The 19,999-nt window shown below is 34.6% G+C and overlaps 2 protein-coding genes across 2 annotated transcripts in view; one reads left to right on the forward strand and one right to left on the reverse strand.

Annotated features, from left to right (window-relative positions):
• LOC142350361 (uncharacterized) overlaps positions 1-19,999 on the reverse strand; it is a 187,519-nt gene that overhangs the window by 128,127 nt on the left and 39,393 nt on the right. The window lies entirely within an intron of this gene.
• LOC142350731 (uncharacterized) lies at positions 555-19,299 on the forward strand. The gene is made up of 5 exons (XM_075402674.1): positions 555-722; positions 4,190-4,394; positions 4,961-5,125; positions 15,924-16,108; positions 19,222-19,299. The coding sequence occupies exons 1-5, from the start codon at positions 648-650 to the stop codon at positions 19,297-19,299; spliced, it is 708 nt and encodes a 235-aa protein (XP_075258789.1). The 5' UTR covers positions 555-647.

Below are 19,999 nucleotides of genomic sequence, written 5' to 3' on the forward strand. Positions count from 1 at the left end.
ATTAAGAAAATCTTTTTCGTTCTATATTCTACGCTGAACGGTCTTTTAAATGATACCACACACAACTCTCTACAATGAAGTAAAAAATTGAGCAATAAAATTTCTCAATTTTGTCTTCCTTGCTGTTAAATGTGAGGAATTTTTTTAGACTTACTTCTTCCTTTAGACTATGTTTCAGCAGTAACCGACAACAATTGAGAACGACAATAAAACTTTTTATTCTTTATCAATCTATTTATGCTTGCTGACCTTCTTTAATAATCAAATTAGCAAAAAAACACTATTCACTTCAAGAATGAAATGTAGGTGACTTCTTGTTTTGTTTAGCAACGCAACTGATCCGTTTTTTGATAATTGCAAAAACGAATTTCTAGTTCAGCGGTTAATAGTTCTGAGGTCGTGATCAAATTCAAGAAAAAATGACATCGTAAAATGTTGTTTTGCTATTTTTTTTGTTTGCTGATAGCCAAAAATTATTTAGAACAATATGATTATACTGTTACTGCAAATGGTATTATTTGTTGGCTCATTTTTTTGTTCGTTTGAACGTCAAACGCTACGTCAATGCACGTTTTTGTAATATAAGTTATTTTGTTTAACGTTAAAAACGCGTTTGATCTGTTTTCAAATATGATATTTTATATATAATGCTAAACTATCAACAGTCATTATTATTTGCGTGTCAAGCTGGAAAACTCGATATAATCCGGGAATGTATTAAGGTTAGTAGGCCACTTTTTTTCATATCTTTCGTTTAGGAGTGTGGGTGGGGGGGGGGGGGGGGGTCAGTTTTAGACAAATTTAAACAGATTTGCTTTCCGTTGAAAGTTGAGCTGAAATCATTTGTAATTTAAAAAATCTTTAAAGTAAACCATGAGGTCTATAATATGCTGCTATTAATCGATATTGATTATTAATTGATAAACAATCTGACTGACCATGTTATTGTTCACATTTTTTTGTAGTTTTACACAATTTTTTTGGCAATTTAGCCAGTGTTAAAATTTGTTCAGATAATATTGCTGGTTTTACCTCTAAACAAAGAAGAGTGTTGTTGAACTATTTGATCCAATTTTTGGCTGAAATTGTTGCTAAATTTATCAAAACTTATCTTTTTTCATCAAAAAACGATCAAATTTTGCCTAAAACTTTTATTAACTCCAACGATAGCAATTTTTGCTTGTGCATTCTTCGAGAATGTTCTTCAATTAATATTTTACTTGTGTTTTGCTAATTTAACTTGATAGTTATCTAAATTGCATCATTTTTTGGTGTATTGACTTTTTTTGGTGAAACTATCTATAATTATAAAATTCGAAAGAAACACGTGTTGCTAATGGATGAATGACAAAAACAAGGCTAGTTTTGGTGTTATCGCCGTTTTTGGAAAACCCACAAAAAATTCGGATAGCAATCATTCGATGATTTTCTTAATTATTTTTTGCGTTTTTTGCTATTTTGTACGTTTTGAAATGGAGTTTCTAACTTAAGCTATCTTACGAAACTAAAAAAAAGTTAATAAATTATAGTAAAGTAGTTACCTTGGGTTAATTCTCAGAAGTTTCGAATTAAATTCGAATGAAAGAAAAATGACTAAGTATTTTAGGGCTTTTATAAGCGGTTTAGTTAAAAAATTTTGATCTTGATAAATAATGAAAGTAATGGCAGTTCTAACTTTGTCTAAACTAAACTGATTTGGAACTTTTAATGAAATTTAGATTTCTCAGCTCGAATTATAGGTTACTTAATACATTAAGGATGAACTTTACTTAACCATGTAACTTTTTGGTTACTTATCGCATAAGATTAGTTTATAAATACGTGAATTAAAGAAAAGAAGAAATCAATTAAACGCGTACTTCTGACAGGTCCAACAGGCTTTTCAAAAAATTCGAAGGAAAATTACACAGTTTTTTAGTCAAAAGTTTATGATCGTTGTGACTTTTAAGTAATATTAAGTAATGTAAAATTTCATAACAAACTATGCATTATTGAGCTTTCCCAATTTTTCTTTTTTTTTGGACAATTAATTTGTTAGTTTGGAACGGTGTATCTAAGGGTTCTCATTTATTGAAAATATTTGTATTAAAAAAGCAAACTTATTTCTTTAATTTTGACGTTTTTGTTATTTTAATGTCTCATCGGGTACTGGTCCCATGTTTCGAAGTGACGTAATTACTCAATTTTAATTTTATTTGAGCTATTTTGATTCGTAATAATTTTCAGAAAAAGACATTTAGTTTCGGATGTAGATGTTTGTTGTTGCTATTTTATTTTTTTAACTGTCGTGTCTCGTAGATTTCTTGTGGTTATCTTGGGCGCTCTAATGAAGCGTTATTCAGTCTGTTTAGTGGTTTGTATTTAATAGGTGATACATCGATTACCTTTGAACAGATTATGAAATTCTAAAAAGTTTCGTATCTCTCGTTTTTTTTGTAGACTATTAATTAAAAATAAAGTTGTGTCAAATAAAACTAAAATAAAAAAATTAAAGCAAAGATGGGAGGCCTCATAGGCCCACTAATCTGGCATTATTTAATAGGCCCACTAATTATTTGAACTGAAAGCTTATTTTATATTCCTTGACCAGTTCTTTGTCCAAAATTGTGGATAAGCGGGGTCGGCATACTGTGCTTCCTTGATTTTAATTTTTTTTGTAGCAACCAGCAGACAACTGGAAGGCTTTTGTCTTTTTTTTCACAGAATTGTTTTTAGCAAAACAACGCATATAATTCACAAAAAGGTCTTTCATTACAGCTTCTGCGTCAAATGAGATCAATACTCAATTAAATTCAATCAAAAACATTTTGATGCAGTTTCTCTAGAAACAGTTAGTTTTGCATCCCTATGCGGTTGCATATATTGGTTTTTTCAAAAGTAGTGGAGTCTAATCGAAACAAAGAGTTACCCGAACCAATACAAATTAGTCAGAGTTCTCCTATATATGGTTAGTCTAAAACGTCGAGTAATTATGGAGTAGATTTTCTTGAAAAAGTTATATTATGATCAATGAAGGTGATGAAAAAAAATTTAAAAAATTACTCCTAAAAACCGCACGTCAATTTACAGATAAAATTCAGTGTATTTTTTGATGAATTGTCGTAAGATTCGCGGTTTATAGAAATAAAGTTTTTATTTTCACCTTTTTCCGTTGATAGCGGCAAATTATTTTTCTTAACCGCTCAAGTGGTGAAAAAAATGTCGCTAGAAACCACAAATCTTCCAATTTCAATGCATTTGTTCTCCATAACGTTTATTGAATCTGATTTAAATTCACAAGAAATATTTTAGAAGTAAGTCACTGATAAAGCAATGGAATAAAAAAAGTGTTGTCCTGCAGGAGGTGAGAGGTTCCAAAGCGTGTAGGGCGGTTTATTTTTGCAAGAGTTCCGGTGAGAGCGGTGAAAACAAAAATTTCACCGCTAAAAACCGCAAGTCTTACAAAAATTTACCGTTAAATACCGCTGTTCCAGCAAAATTTCACCGGCTTTCACCGCATTTATCGCTAAAAAATGCAAGCGCTCTGTGGTGAAATATAATTTTTAACCGAGACCCGGGTTCGTTTGTTACTAAATTTAGTTTTTTTTTGTTTTTGTAAGAGAAATTCGTTCTGAAGAATTTCTGTGTTTATTTTCATAGCGTATTGTCCTCAGTCTAAGAAACTGATTTGAGTTAACTGGCATTTGTCTTTGAAGTTGCTCATTGTCTAGCTCAAATGACTGCACTATGAACTAAATAAGTTTTTCCAAAAAAAAATGCGCTTTTAATAGATAAATAAAGTATGTCTAATTTTAGTCATAACATATTGAAAGCAGAGTCAACATAAGAAAGATACGACTTTACTTGTGAAGTTATTTAATTTTTCAATAATTGAGGTTTGATTTTCAGTCTGTCGGTCAATTTGTTTCAATTGTTTATTGCTGCTCAATTTCAGTTCTAAAAATTGTTTTAATCATTTGGCTCACTAAAAGAATTATTAGTATTGAAGACTGATTATAAAAATCAATTAAAAATCTCTGTGAATCAAGAAATTCATTCATAGACGTATACATGTATAACCGTGAAAATACATAAATGAAACCCTAGAGTTAGTAAGTCCCGAGATTAAAAAAAATCAAGGGAAGAGTAGAACGTCAAAAGTGCATTGAAGAAAATTTCATTTTTTTTGTTCATAAATTACACTTTTTAGGCGGGTGCCAACGTAGATGCGAAAAGTGACTTAGCTGGTCGAACAGCCCTGCACGAAGCGTGCATTGGAGGACATAGTCACGTGGTCAGATACTTGTGCACTGTTGTAAGTGGATATGACGTCATTGATGGCCAGGGACAAACTCCGGCTCACCTGGCTGCATTTCACGGAGAGTGGGAATGTCTGGAGGAACTAGCCAAATCCAGTTGGTGATATTTATATCTAATATTTTTAATTGAGTTGAGAGTCCCGCATAGCTTACTAAAAATATAGCATCAATCTTGGTCCTGTTTAACAACTTAGCGTCATTTAAAAAGTTAAACAGTTAACACATGCCTCATGTTTATCTTCATTCGTTTTTTTAACCATCGCATCTTCTTTGACAAAAACTCAATCTTCGAGCAATCATGTAATATGAAACTTTAGCACTTTTGTTGATCCTCTTCTTGCCCCATTAATATACGCGTCTTTTCTAGTTTTTTGGACATTAACTTTTTACAATTTCTATTATGATTTTATGATTTTACTTAAAAGTGTTTGCATTCACGATCCGTGTCAATTGCTAATGTTGCCTAGTAAATTTTGACATTAAAAATTTTCAGAAAAGTAGAATTTTTACTTGTTGCCCTGTAGATTATGATCATATATAAAACATAATTTTAGGTCTTTACATTTTACATTAGGTTAACCTTATATTAGGTTAAATAATTATGCGAATCATGCGTGCAAAATTCAACTTTGTTCACTTTCGATCTGAAACTGTTATTTTAGGAGCCCTATTAGGTATGAGAGACTCGCAGGGTAAAACTCCAGCCCATTTGGCAGCGTCCAGAGACCACTGTAGAGTACTGGCTACTCTAGCTTCTTTCAATTGTGATCTGGACTCCCCCGATGACAGTGGACGCACACCTGCACACTACGCCGCACAATCAGGAGGTATGCAACCAATTCTTTTGCTGTTTAAACAATAATCGGTTAATATAGATATGTTTAACAGAAAACGGAAATTTTTGTAAAAGTTTGAAATTTCTATTAATCTATTTGCATGATGAGACGATTCTCTCAGGATGGTTTTTAGAAATTTCAAAGTGAATTCCGCGAATTTAGCGGAATTAATTTTGCAAATAAAAAAACAGAATTTGCTTACATCTTTGGTGAGGGAAATCCCAGATATTAGTAAAAAAATATTCCTAAAATATCTTAAAATTGGCGATCTTAAAGTTGAAAGACTGAAACAATTTCGAAGACTATTTACTGTTTGTTTTGATCATAACTATGGAGTATCCATTATGAAGCATTTTTTTCCTTTTCGAAGAACGTCTCTTGTTAACAGTGAACAGCTTATTCTGTTCTTTTCAGTTTAAGAAACGGGGGCAAATCAGAGTACCAGAAAACAGTTAAATTCAAAAATCAGGCAAAGTTGTATTAAACTCAGATTGATGAAGCAATTCAAATATTTTTTACCAATGTGAATGTTTGAAGAGATTTAGCATTTACTCAAGTTCTCCGTTTCAGACTCTTGATCCTCATCTATTTTTCACGGGCGTACAAGAATTTTTTGTGAAGCTTTGAGCATGAATGGATTAGTTTTTGGCTATAAAGCGGTTGGCGTCTTTTCATTTTAGATTTGATTCTTTTCTGAAATAACGGGTGAGACCTTAGAAAGTTTTTTTTCAAATATCGGTCATGGGACTGTACTACTATATCACTTTTTTACAAAATAATGTACAATAAATGATGTACAAGGAAACATGAACGCCTTCGTTTGTTGTGCTTACTCACTATCATTTTGAATTGGGATAGAGTATTACGCAACCTCATTTAATTTTGATGTTATGCTGAAACTGCAGCTCAAAATTAAATGGTTGGGGTTCCACAGTTATTTCCTTAGTTTCACATTGCAATGCAGTTTTGTCTGTGGCTTTTTTGTCGTGGTCTGCCACAATTCCTACATTGGTTTGACTGATTTCGTCTGTTGTATTGCGGATTGTTTTGATTGGGTTGAATTGCGGTGCGAAAAACTTCTATTATTTTGCACTGTACTGATGGTGAGTTGCGTCTCGTTACTTATAATTATTTGATTTTGCTGTCACATATCATTGTTCGCGGCTGTTTGTAGAGCCGTACCTGACTCTTGAGTTTCTCAGAAAAAAATGTCGCTGAATTTCTGTATCCAATATTTGGTTGTAAACACGTCTTGTAATATAGTTTATTCGAATCTGCTAAATTGCAATTTTTGGTTGTTTCTTTTGTATTCTGTAATATTGTTCAACAATTCCGCTTTTCTTTTGTTTTCCTGAAAGAAAAAGACATCTATCCATTGTAATGTTACGGGGTCTAATGAAAGGTATTTCCACTAGCTTCGACAATTCTCTTATTGTTGTTTCGTTGATGATTGCATGAGGCCTTTACGGTTTAAAATCCGTCTCCCCTCGGTCCCGATGCTCATATAGAGGAGAGAGACGCATTTTCTGTCACAAAGGTTTCAGGGTTGGTCACGAGAGAGTACTCCAGCTTCGACTTTTTTCTGACATTTGAGCTCTCAGCTCAATTTGATTTTGGTAGTCCCGTTCTGTAGCCTCAGTGGAATTACCGATGGGTTGTTCAGAAATTGGTTCAGTTAGAAGGGTTACATTTGAGGGTTTTGCAAGAAGTAGTATGTCCAGCGTTATTCCTTCTTTAGTAGGAATGGCTAGCTTTACTTGGGTGATCCATCTCTCCAGCGAATGGGCGGTTGTCAGTGGTCGTTACTAAAACCGATCATTGGCAAAGAGATTTTTCCTGGGTCCTGCTGACGGCACCATGTGGTACAAAATTTTTTGCTACGATTTTGTTGTTGATTCGCGGCGCGTTTAGACCATTTACTCTTATAATGCTGATTCGCTGGACGAATCAGGTTTATTAAATTGGTGTGTTGTTGGAGTGATTTGCGGGGCAATTCGGCCCATTAGTTATATTGACTAGCTTCGCTTAGCAAAAAAAACGATGTCTTTTAAGTTTTAACTAGTTTTAAGTTTTAAGTAGTCAACCTCAACAAGGAACATTAGACAACGAAATTAACTTAAGCAACAAAAGTTGGATGCTACAATAAGGTATATACGTCAACAAACGAATTTGTTTACGACAAAACGATGAAAAGCTTTAGTTGCGGAGTTGCAGAAGGTATGATCAGTGCAGAAAGTATGAACAGAAAACAAGTAGGCAACTTCGATGTCAAATCATTCAATATCAAACATAAATAAATCTAATTTGGAACTGAATCAAATAAGGAAATGGAGGAAATGGATGAAATGGTTGCCTTTCACAGTAGTGAAACCGCTAGAAAAGCAAATTTTCATAAACACAGAAACACTTTCAAAAAAAACTTAATGTTTGTTTTGGTCATAATCATTGAGTATTCGTTATGAAGCATGTTTTTGCTTTTCGAAGAAGCTTTCTGGTTATTAGTGAACAGCTAACTCTAGTCCTTTAGTTTGAAAAACGGTTGCCAATTAGAATACCAGTTAACAGTTATGTTTGAAATTAGGCGAAACTTGCATTAAACTAGGATGGATGTAGCAACTAAAATATTCAGTGTTTAAATGGTTTTAGCATTCATTCAAGTTGTCCGCTTCAGACTCTTGATCCTCTTTTGTTTTCCAAGGGTGTACAATAAGTTTTCCCGGAGCATTGAGTGTGGGTATGAATGGATCAGTCTAAGACTATGAAGCGGGCGGCATGTTCTCATTCAGGATTTGATTATTTTCTGAATTACTGGGTAAGACCCCGAATTTTTTTTTCAAATATTGGTCATGGGACTGTGTTATTATATCACTTTTTTTAAAAAAAAAATAATGTAGAATAAATAATGTACTTGGAAGAATGATTGCCTTTTGTCGTGCTTACTCTTTATCCAGTATTCAGTCTATTGCGTATTGCTGAGAAATTGTTGCCAAAAACACCGCATTTTTTATAGTTATCCCGACAAAATGAGAATCAATGTCAGATGGAATCTAATGAAACCAGATCTGTGAAGTGATGAGTAAACAATGAAAACAAAAACATTTAAGGGATTTAGTTGAGTGTTTTGTCTGAATTGTGTTTTCTCCCAATTCGAGCCGTTTTGGGTTAGTGGATCAACTTTGTTGATATGTTAGGACAAATAATAATCAACCTCATTCATTCATTCACTGGAAAATCTTGGTTCATGACCAATTATTGTTATAAATATCAGTTCAGTCTAAATTATAAATTGAACCGCGCTCGCTATTTTTTTGATAACTTTCCAGCTATTCTCTGTATGAGGTCCAACATTTTCATATCACTGACTTACGATAGATACAATGAGAAATAATTTTTAAAGAGAGACAAAGAGATCTACTCCCATTGAGTGAGTTGTCAAAAAAGAATCTGTTGCAAACCTAAACATCAGACTCTGTTGTTTCCTCTCATTTGGTGGTACAATATTTGACGAAGAATCCCCGTCTAAGGGTTAAGACAAGGAATGAAAAAGTAGCTAGCGTTTTTTATGTGCCTATAATTTCGAGCATGCCAACGGGCTTGCGGACTTTTGTAACAGAGAGTAATTGCGATACCCTACTAAAAGCTACAGATAACAGAGCAGGCTAACCATGCTACATTTCTGGGAGTACTGTTCAAACTATTTGTCCTCAGCAGCTGAAAGTGCAAAACCACTCTTCTCCGCCGCATTTGTGATAGAGCGTGGTAACGTGGGAGAGGTTACGGTAACATCCAGTGCTGCTTTTGATCAACATTCCATACAGTTAAGAAAATGTCGACCAATGTGAAATTGTGGTCGCGGTCTGGTAGTAAATTTTTCTGTTCATAGATGGGGCACAGTTGGCTCCCAATCAATTTTGTTGTCTCTACACGATCATGACGAGCGATCATATCACACCGATAATGGCATGATCTCCCGTTACGTCTAAGGTCCCAGATATACAGAGAGGACATTTTCTGGCGTTTTCGTACAACTTAACGAACAGTCGATACTTAACAGCAACGCGGAACTCATTGGGAGATAAGTGAAAACTCAGTGATAAAAATGTGAAATTGGGGCTGCGGATAACCAAAAAGTTGTCGTAAGCTGAGTTATCAAAGTTTTTCCTGAATCTTTTCAAAAGTATGCGTGGTCAAGCTTTCACATTATAACAAACGAGAATTTTTTTGGCTTATTAAAATATGGCCTGTTGGTTTTTTTTACAAGTACAGTGGAATGAAAAACATAGCAAACATATGCAGCCTGAACTTGATCAGTTGATTTTTTCCAACACCAGTTTTACTAATTTGAGGGCGTACATGATCCCCCGAAATATCTGACAATAAAACTCCCAAAATGCATTCAAAAGTTAGGCGCCGAACAGAATCGACGTTTGTAGGATATTCTTTGACTCTTCTGATGGAGAATTGCGTCGCAAAACATAAACCATTGTGTGGGCACCGAGGCAATAGCAAAGGATACAATGAGCACATTGTCAATCGTTCATATAAGGTAATTTGTCTTGAAGTTCCTCTATTTTTTATCGCCTTTTAGTAGGCAAGTGAAAACATAAGTATCAGAGCATGTAAAAGCTCCCAAAAATTTCAACTCCATCTAAGCTGTTCTTCTCGATCAAGTTAAAAATTTCGTCCATGCTTTCAGCTGCCCATAGCTTGCACTTAGCCTTCCTGAGTTTCAAACCGCTTTCTGCTCATGATACTGTTAGAACTTCCAATGCTTTACCCAGATCGTCTTCAGTTCCTGCAACAATTCCGTCATCAAGATACCAGCAGTGTTATAAATTCTTCAATTTTAATAGCAAAAGGCCAGATTGCCAGAGAGAACAAAAGTAGCCTCAAAAGATCTCTTTGTTACAACACAAATTGACTCTAAGCTACTGAGCTATTGAAGAACGTATCACCATGCTGGGACTATTAAAAAGAGACGAAGGAAAAATACTAGGCATTAAAAATTCTGATGTGCTGAGAATATTTCTACGCTTCACTGATTTAATGTGTTTCATGAATAAGTTTGGTCTGTTACCCGGCATTTTCTCAAATTTTTCCTGAAAGTTTTTTTGGCATGAAGTTTCCTTGCAGCTCCTCCCTTGACAGCAACTTCTAGCTGTTTTGTTCCAAGAAATTCTACAGTCTCGGAAGCTGTTTCTTTGCGACGAACTTGGCATCGAGACCTTATTATTTTTGCCAGCAGCAATAGGTCTAACGCCAAATTCTCTCTTCTATGCTTTTTTAAGACTTTGATGAGGCACTACAAAAACAAGAAGGCACAAAGCTTAGCAACTGGCCTGGTTCATTATTGTTCCTAAAGAAGTCTTTGCCCGCTGAGATTGATCGGAAATTGAGCAATTGATTGCGCGGAAAAATCTTTTGGGCAAATTTTAGTAGGCCCGGCAGTTGTTAAATTGGAGGAGACTGCAGCTGTAAAAGCTCTTTTGCTTCGTTGGATTGAAGAGCTTCGGAGCTAGAGTCTCCTATTCGATTGTGTATTTCGTTTTCCATTAGACGCAGTTTTTCGAGTTAAATGAGGGTTTTCTGTTGATGGTTATTATTCCCTCTCAGGATAGAATTTTTGCCAAAAGTCCAAATTTTCCCTAGAGTCCTAATATTTTAGCTCGGAAAGCAAGAGCCTCCTCTTATTTCTTGAATGAAGAAACATTTCGCTTACTTCAGCTCATTTCGCTATTTCGCTCATCTGCTGTGTTAAACCAGTTAAGGATTCGGATAAGGTGCTTCCTCTTGCACTGCTAGTGGTTTGCTCCTTAGAACTACTATTGTTGGGGAAGTACAGAAACTGGCAACTTTTTATTGGTATTAAGAGATAGATGAACGGGGTGGTATGAATTGTCAATTGTATCGTGATTCGGATCAGACCTGTACAGTTTTTCCGAGTTTCTTTATTTCTTAGGTTGTCTTTCAATGTCAAAATGCGAGAAAGGTTCAACAAGCAAACCTCTCTATGAATTGTTAGCTTCAAAGATTCAATAAGGAGGATTGGGGCTGTGGGGAGGGGGACTGAAAAAATAGGAAACAACTAGTTCTGACAATCTTCTACGAAATCAACTCGATGATTTTATGCATGGACATATCTTCTCCTGACTATAACTTCGAAGACAAAAAGGGAAAGGGCTTTAAGAAAGGTTTAAAGATCTAAAAAAATCAGCTGAAATTTAGTTTTAATGATGGTCGATTCAGTAAGATGTTTGATACAATCCAGAGCCCGTTCAGTCTCATTCAATTACGTAATCTCATTCAGTTTTGATGTTAAGCTGAAACTGCAGTGGAAAATAATGAAAAAGAGGGAAAATGCAACCAAGAGAACCATTTTAGTACAGGGTCATTTATGGCTCTATGATGTAGAGTGTTGCAAGAAATGTTTCTGCTATGCGGTTTTTCATGAAGACTGTGACCTATCCATATTTGCCACTTAACTAGCGCGCAAAACTCGGTAAAAATTGTCAACGTCGTATTCAATTACTATATAAGTTTTAAGGCTGAAAAATCTGTAGGTTGCTTGTTGTGTACAACACAAGATAATCTTGTTTTTACTGAAAGCCGTTAAAATTTCACATTGAACCCATTAAGTTATAGTTGCAGAGTTTTGTGAGTGAAGCGGCGCCCAGATACATCTGATTGCCGTATTAAAAAAATTAATAGTGCTTTGAACAAAAAAAACGAAGATAAATGCAAAAACTGCACTTGATACACAAGTACCAATCTATTTGCCAAAGACTTCTTTATATAAACGCAAAAAAAAACAAAATTTTTCTTTAAGTGTTTTTTGTTTTTGTTGTGTGTCTGTTATAGTTAAATCCAGTTGATTCCACAAAAATTTGTTTTGATTTATGCTCTCTATTTCAAGGGGGTTTTATTCGAAGTTTTTCTCCCGTATTGTTAGCAGTGATATTTTGTAATGCAACATTTTTTTTAATATTGGCCCATTGATATCAGAACAGTTCAAATTATATTATCTTTTTTTAAAAAAATTGTAGAGTGGTATTACAAAACCAATTTTGTTTTCGAATAGCCAAGCCTCGTCGTTGGAAAAAATTTTCATTTTTTTCGCCAATAGTATGAAAGATGAATAATCTTTATAATGCATCATTTTCGATAGCAGTGTAATATTTAGTGGTTCCAACTTACCAAAACAGTAATTTTTTCACACAATCAACGAAGTCTAAATTTAATGTGATAAAGAAAACACATAGCATCGAAGCTGTTTTTGAGACATCTGCCGACTTCACTTATTTTTCCCCCTAAAATCAGGTATTAAAAATTGATTATTGTCGAAATAAAAATTAACACGTTGTGACAAAAGCTGTACGGCAATGGTTCACTTGTAACGAGTTTCATTCCTGTTGCTATTCATTTGCACTTTATGATGGTGAAGAAAAACAATTTTTCAAGAGCGAAATTTTTTGTCATATCACTTTTTCATTTACCGTTCAATGTGCCGTTCATATCACCTCTTCTATTACCAATTGACGTCAATCGTTTGTCGTTCAAAAATAATTAATCCCAGATTTAATAAAGAATTTTCGGTTATAACTAAAATATTAATATTGTTAATTTATTATATAGTTTTATCCCATTATTAACTTACAAAACTTTATATTGGAATCAAGCTAATCTTTTCATATTCTTCGTCGCAAACACCCACACACCGACCAAAATATAAATCAAGCAATAACTGAGATAGAAAATTTTCATCAAAAGCTGCAAAATTTCATAAACTTCAAATCAAAGCATATAAAATTATCATTAATGAAGAGTGGACTGAATAGTTACTGTGAGTAGAGGATACCGATCCAAATTGAAAACTCTTTCCTGAATTAGTTCTTGTTACTTAAAGAGAGGACTTTCCGTCCATCATGGCGCTGGCTGCCTTCTTGCTCAGCATGATGCCTTTGAGAACGAGGTCAGCTAAGTCTGTACACCCACCTGAAAAACCATCAAATTCACTTGTACGAAAGCACGTTTGAGCTTCTCTGTGTTCGAACATGACTGTCCATTATGACAACAGCCTCCTTAAGTGCCTTTTGGCGTTGTTTCCCCGTAATTCAGACGAAATTGAGAACAACAAATAAACAAAATATACTAAAAACCTCTTTAAAAGCTTACAATTCAATCTATGTTGTGTTAGTTCCTTGATTTCAGACAAAAACAAAACCATACCAAATATTTAAATTCTTCGCATAGGGTAGACTCTATATTACTGTCTAATTGACGGAAATTGAAAACTTTATAAATTGTGCATTAATAATGTACTAGATTGTAAGATCACAGCCATTACTTAAACACGAATTTCTAATTACCCTTCAGCACTACACTTACGTTGAAAATTTTCAGCGTTTTAACGACCTTTTCAAAAGCGAGAAGACGGAAGTGTAACACACACACGAGTAAAATGTGAAATTTGATCACCTATGTTTGAACGATTGAGTGCAGCGACATAAGGTAAAATGAAAGGCAAGAAAATACAAATGATTTCAAGTGAAGATCTGAATTCTTTAAGAACTCATTTCAACCAGTATTTCAAGGACCAAACCAATCATATGCTTATAATATGATTCTCAAAATTTAAGTGTTTAACTACACTTTTTTGTTATGGTAGTAAAATTATGAACATAATTACATTTTATAGATTTAGAAAAGGATTTATGTCTTGATAGCTTTGTAAAGGAGCTGAAGTCTTGCGTACTTTTGTATTAAAATTCTAGAAATAAAGTGATGCAACTAAAATGGTCTCCCGGGTCGAGGTGGCACCGCTAAAAATCGCTAAAATATGTAAGATTTGCGTTGAATTCGAATAAAAAGTGTAATATTTGCGCTCAATGCGATGAATGCGGTGAAAAAAACTTATAAACAATGAAAAAAAAATTTCCACCGCTTAAGAATGCTGTGAAAAAAAATTCACCGCTAAAAACCGCAAATCCCACAAAAATTCACCGCATTCAACGCTAAAAGATGCGGGCGCTTTGCGGTGAAAAAAGTTTTTTTTCACCGCTATTCACCGCTAATCTTACATTATTTTTTGACGAAACCTGGACCCGGGCTAGAAAACTTTCAAAATGTGGATCCGGCCCATGGTTGTCACATTTATATAAGTAGGAAAAAATATTGATTATAAGTTTGCCATGAAATAAAATATTACTCACCTATACAAGCAGTGAATGGTAGGAATAATACGTAGAAGAACGAAAGGAAGAAAGCCAATGGCCAAAATAGGAAAATCAACAACACGAACCAAATTATACTCCACAGAACATTGCCCATTACTAATAATCTTTTTTATAACTAATATTTAATGCACTGCTGCAATAATGCCTCAACCAATTTTAACTGCTTCGGTTATAACTAAGCACCACCGACTTTGGATTGCGTCTGAGATATCAAATTGCACTTTTGTCTAACAAGTCAAGGAAGTCTTAAATTAAATCAAGATTTATGTTCCAATATTCTGCTTTTTCAATTGGCAAATAGAATTTTTTGCGGTGATCGAGTAAAATTGTACGTAACAGTTAAGTTTATTTCTTGAAAAACCGTAAAACTTTTGGTATCAAGCAGGTTTCAATATGAGAACAGGCTTACTTTTGACTTGCTTATGTATACGTTTGAACGCTACTTTCTCAACCACTTTAATTTTGCTCGGTTGTAGAACTATCGAAATTGAATTACTGAAGAACTAAGTTTGTCATAGTATATTGGGCCCCTATATCGACATGTATTGTTCAGAGTTAAAAACTATTCAAGTTTCACCGAATGTGAGTTGATAACCAAAAGCCCACAAAAGTCTGTGACGTAAGCTTGTCTTAAGCTCATTTATGATCCGAAAGTGAGCTGAAAATGAAGTTTGGCTATAAATCGACACGTTCTTCAGACAGTTTTATCTCGGTAGACACTTAATTCTAGACCAAACAGCAGAGAATAACATGTAGGAAGAAATGCAGTTGAATAGTCCCCTTAACTACGTTAGATTTGACATACCTACAAGTAATATTAGCTTCATCTGCAGTTAATTCAGAATTTTATCATCAAATATTACGTCAGATAAAAAGGCAGGTTTAGTGTTTAAAAAGTTGTGTTTAAGTCATGAGCATCTGTTTGAATTTTTACAAAAATCCTCGAAAAATTTTAAGAAAATCCCCCATTGATTTTAGGAAAATCCCGGAAGAAAAACCTCGCCCAATTTTGCATTCTAGAATGAATATTAGAAGCTTAAAATAATTTTTAAAAAATGTGATCTGTTGTCCTTTCATTGCTAACCTGTCATCTGCAGAATCATTTTAACATCTTTTTCTGAAGACATATTCGTACTCATTCAAGCTATCTCTTGGGAAAGAGCAGGACATTGTTCCTCTCCAATACCAAAACATACAACATAACCAAAACATACAACATTCTGCTATATCAGGGAACTGTGAGTAACAACAAAGTAACACGTCTAATGTTTCATTCAGGCAATAGAAAACCTTTCTAAATCATTACTCTTACCAATCTGTTAAAACGTAGGCTGCTGTGGAAACCAACAGAACCCCAAAAATAAAAATATTTTCACAAAAAGACGAGAGGGAAGGAAGCGCATGCAAATGTTCTAATATGGTTCGTATTCGTATGCGGTACAAAAAAAAACAATTTTCAAAAAAAGTTAACCTAGGCATATCAACAGTTACTACCATAATTATTTCAACCTAATTTTCAAACCATGTAAGTTGCTCAACAACTTTTCTGTTATAAGCCTTCGATTGTCTCAACTTCCTCATCGCCCAAGATGTCAACATCCGGGAGGTCGACAACATTGGGCAACAGCCTGTTCACTTGGCAGCCGCTCACAACAGACTACAATGTTTAAGAGGACTCATAAAGAAGGCTAAATGTGAGTGGGACTGCCGAGACAAACGAGGACGAACAACTGCGCACTTGGTTTGTTGTTTCTCCCCACCATCACCCCCGGCAGCAAAAACTGGGGAGAATAAACTTAATGAATATACCTGAGCTCAAAATTTAATTTAAAAACTTAATAAACATAACCGACTAACGTCGGGTGAATTGTTCTCAAACGACCAGTGAGCAGTTGGCTTCGTCAGTACCTAGCTAGCGTTAGCTTGATTCAAGGGACGTGAGGTTAGAGGGATTGATGCAGGCACAACATCTGCTGAAGTGCTGCATCAAGAAAAGAGTTAACGAGAGAGAGAGAGAGAGAGAGAGAGAGAGAGAGAAAGTGTGTGTGTGTGTGTGTGTGTGTGAGAGAGAGAGAGAGAGAGAGAGAGATAAAACGTGAACGAGAAAGAGCAAAAAAGAAACCCCAACCGAAAACACACACACACAAAGAGAAAGCTAGGAATATTTTCTATGATGAGATTCGACTCTGCAAACCCTAGTTTTCTAGGCTTATTAGCAATTGAATCATATAGAAAAAAACTGAAAGTGCAAAATTCAAAAGAACTGTTTCCAAATTTTGCAGTGAATAAAAATGTTCATAAACATATTTTGTCTCTGAATTTCTGTCAGGTAACCCATCCGCAAGACTTAAAAAATTCGTTGGCCAGTAGTGATCGTTAAACTCAGACAAGGACAAAAGTATACAACAAAGTTGAAAAACAATTGCAAATTTTATAAAAATCTTGCTAATTTTAATGATACTAAAGCCTTCAGAACCAGTTCATTGTCTCCAGGATCCCTATTTCAAGCCTTAAACAGTTTCACTGGCTCATAAAGATCCATAAACTTGGAACATGCTAATTTTTCGAAAATTTTTTTATCTTTAAATTTTATCCAAAAACTGCATATCTCGAATCATTATAGTATTGATAACCATTCCATTAATTCCAGAAACTATGCAGAAAGAAGGTTAATATCAAAACTCGGAGGAGGTCCCTGGGCTCCTGGTGCAGAAAAAATTTAAAAACATTCAAAAAACATGAAATCGTTTTAATAAAATCTTGAAAACATTCCACTACAACTAAAAACAATGCCGTAACCTAATATAAAAATCTAGAGGAGTTTTCTCTGCTCCTGAGGCCCTAAGAAAACTAAAAAAAATAATAAACGATTTCAAAAAACTATAAAATTGCAAACAAATATTTTAGAAAAAAAACCGCTAATAGTTGTGATGAAAATTCCAATACGAAATATTCCAATACATCTAAAACTGTATATTAACATAAAATCAAATCCCAGAGGAAGTTCCGTGGCTCTTGAAGCTAGATAAACATAAAAAAATCAAAAGTTTAAAAAAAACTTGAAAACATTTGAACGTTTTATCAACAAATTGGTAAAATTTGTGACATATAAAAGTTGAAAACTATTTTATGGCCAAAAAACATTTTTCGGTATTCTATCATCAAACATTATAGGAGGTTTCCTGACTCCTGGGTCTGGAAAAACGTAGACAATGACAATAAATGTTGAAAAAATTGAAAAACATTACTAAAAACATTACCACCAGAAGCTATGCAGCAATCTATTATCAAACCCCTGTGGCTGAAAAAAATTGAATATTGACAATAAATTTCATAAAGTTGAAAAATTTGCAAGTTTTGTAAAAAAAAATGCTAAAAGTTGTGATGTTAAAATCTTGAAAAACATGCGATTACATCTAGATACTATACAATAATCTATTATCAAATCCTAGAGGGGAAAAATTAAAATAGTTACCCCCTATTAAACTCTAGATGAGGTTCCTTGGCTCTTGAGGTTGGATAAAACTAATAAATGACAATTAATTTTCGAAAAACTTGAACAAAATGCAAGTTTTATCAAAAAAATGCTAAAACATGTGATACTCAAAAGTTGAAAACTGTTCAACGGCCCGTAGAAATTTTGCAGTAACTTTTTATCAGACCCTTAAGGAGGTTTTAAGGTCTCTGGGTAGGGAAGAACTTGAATTATAACAATAAACAACAAAGAAGAAAAAAAATTGCAAGTTTTGTCACAAAAATGCAAAATTCTCGATGTGAAAATGTTGCAACCATTTCAATTTCCACTAAAAACTCTGCAGTTACCTATTATCAAACCCTAGAGCAGGTTTCTCGACAACTCGGGCTGATAAAATTCGAAAAATTAGCATAAATTTGCGTGTTTTTAGCGAGCAGTTGTTCGTCAGTAGATAGCCATGGGGGAGGGGGGATATTGGGGGGCGCGGGGGGGGGGGGGTCAACAGTGGGTTCAACGTCTAAGAACCGCTTTCCACACCATAAGTATAAGTCGCCGAAACAGTTTGGGCTGAAACAGAGCTAAAAAGCTCTAAGAGCACTTAATGCCCGCTGGGCGCTACCTGTTTGTCCTGTTTTTGAGGACGAAAAGTCAAATGGGTCAGACGAAAAATCGGTCAAGCAAAAAACCGCATATAAAAGACCGACAGAAATATTATAATTGCTACAAACTTCGTTTGATAGCAATTAATCATTTAAGTTTGTTTGGGTGGTAGCTTAGGGTCAGTTAAGGAAGGGCAGATTTAAGTTAACAAGGTCAATAAAGTTTCCTCAAGGACCATAAGTTTTTTTAGCGGGTAGGTATTAGGTGTAGAATCTTAAACCTAATATCAAACTGCCCAAGCACTCGCCAAAAAATGTAGCCATTATTTGAGGGCTTTTAGTTTCAACACCACTGCCCATGAAAACATATACACATTCTGCCCCAGTCACAATTTTCAAAGTTGACACCAGACTTACAACGCTCACTGAAAAGAATATTTTGAAGGTCAAAGAGCAACATCAAAAGAAACATGACAAACTGACAAAACTCAGGCTTTAAGACTTTGTACATTAGGGCTTAGTGGATTAAGTTGTCGAGGGCTTTTAGTTTCAACCACAGTCAATAACAATAAAATCAGACATCAATTTAACTACGAAAAATCAGATGTTTAATTCCAATCCAAATGGAGCAAACAGATCTGAAAATTGAAAATGGGCATAAACGGGTATATGAAGATAGTTTGTGAAAATGTGAAGATTATGAAAACGATTATAAAATTAAATGGGTAATTTTTCGTGAAGGAAAAGCTAGTTTGAAAGGATATTCCTGAAAGCTTTTAGGCCGTCGTGCATGGAGCAGGAGATTGTTTGCATTGGCTGTTGGAAAACATCGGAGACCCAAAACATCACCGACTGTAGGCAAACTATTAATTTTAGAAAATTAATACCCCCCCCCCCCCAGTGTTTATACCCCCCCCCCCCCCCCCAGTGTTTATACCCCCCCCCCCCCCCCCCCCAGTGTTTATACCCCCCCCCCCGTGTTTATACTCCCCGTTACATATTATGTTGTTATATAGCACGTTACCATATAAAAAAAATAGCACGTGCGCCTGGGGAGCGTAAAAAAAATATAAGCCCACTAAGCTAGGGGGAGGAGGGGGATAGATTAAGTTCATTAGTCAAAAGTTAGCTTCTACGATAACTATCAAAAATTCGACTAAGATCACAACGCAAGTTGAACCTTTTAGCAATATTTATTGGTTTAATCACAGATTTCTTCAAACGAGAAAGAGCTCTAGCTGGTGTTCATTTCAGAATTCTTAAACCCATCAAATTTGGCTAGGCTGAAATTCTCAACTTCATCTTTTAAGACAATTTTGCTTCAGAAAATACAAACGCCCTTTCAACGGAAGGCGTCCAATAATCTTTCCAACAAGAATTCTTTACCTCGAAAAGTTTATAACATTTTGATGAAGTTCAGAGCTCACTAATTGTAACACAATCAATGAAAATTTGAATTCTGATTTCGTATGTTCTCTCAACTGTAAAATTGCTCGATATTTTATATGTATCATTTTGCACATGCGTATTGAAGGAAATTAACAAAGTTGTTTTTATT

This window comes from Convolutriloba macropyga, chromosome 12, assembly GCF_964194025.1.
Source record: "Convolutriloba macropyga chromosome 12, txConMacr16.3, whole genome shotgun sequence".
Taxonomy (NCBI): domain Eukaryota; kingdom Metazoa; phylum Xenacoelomorpha; order Acoela; family Convolutidae; genus Convolutriloba; species Convolutriloba macropyga.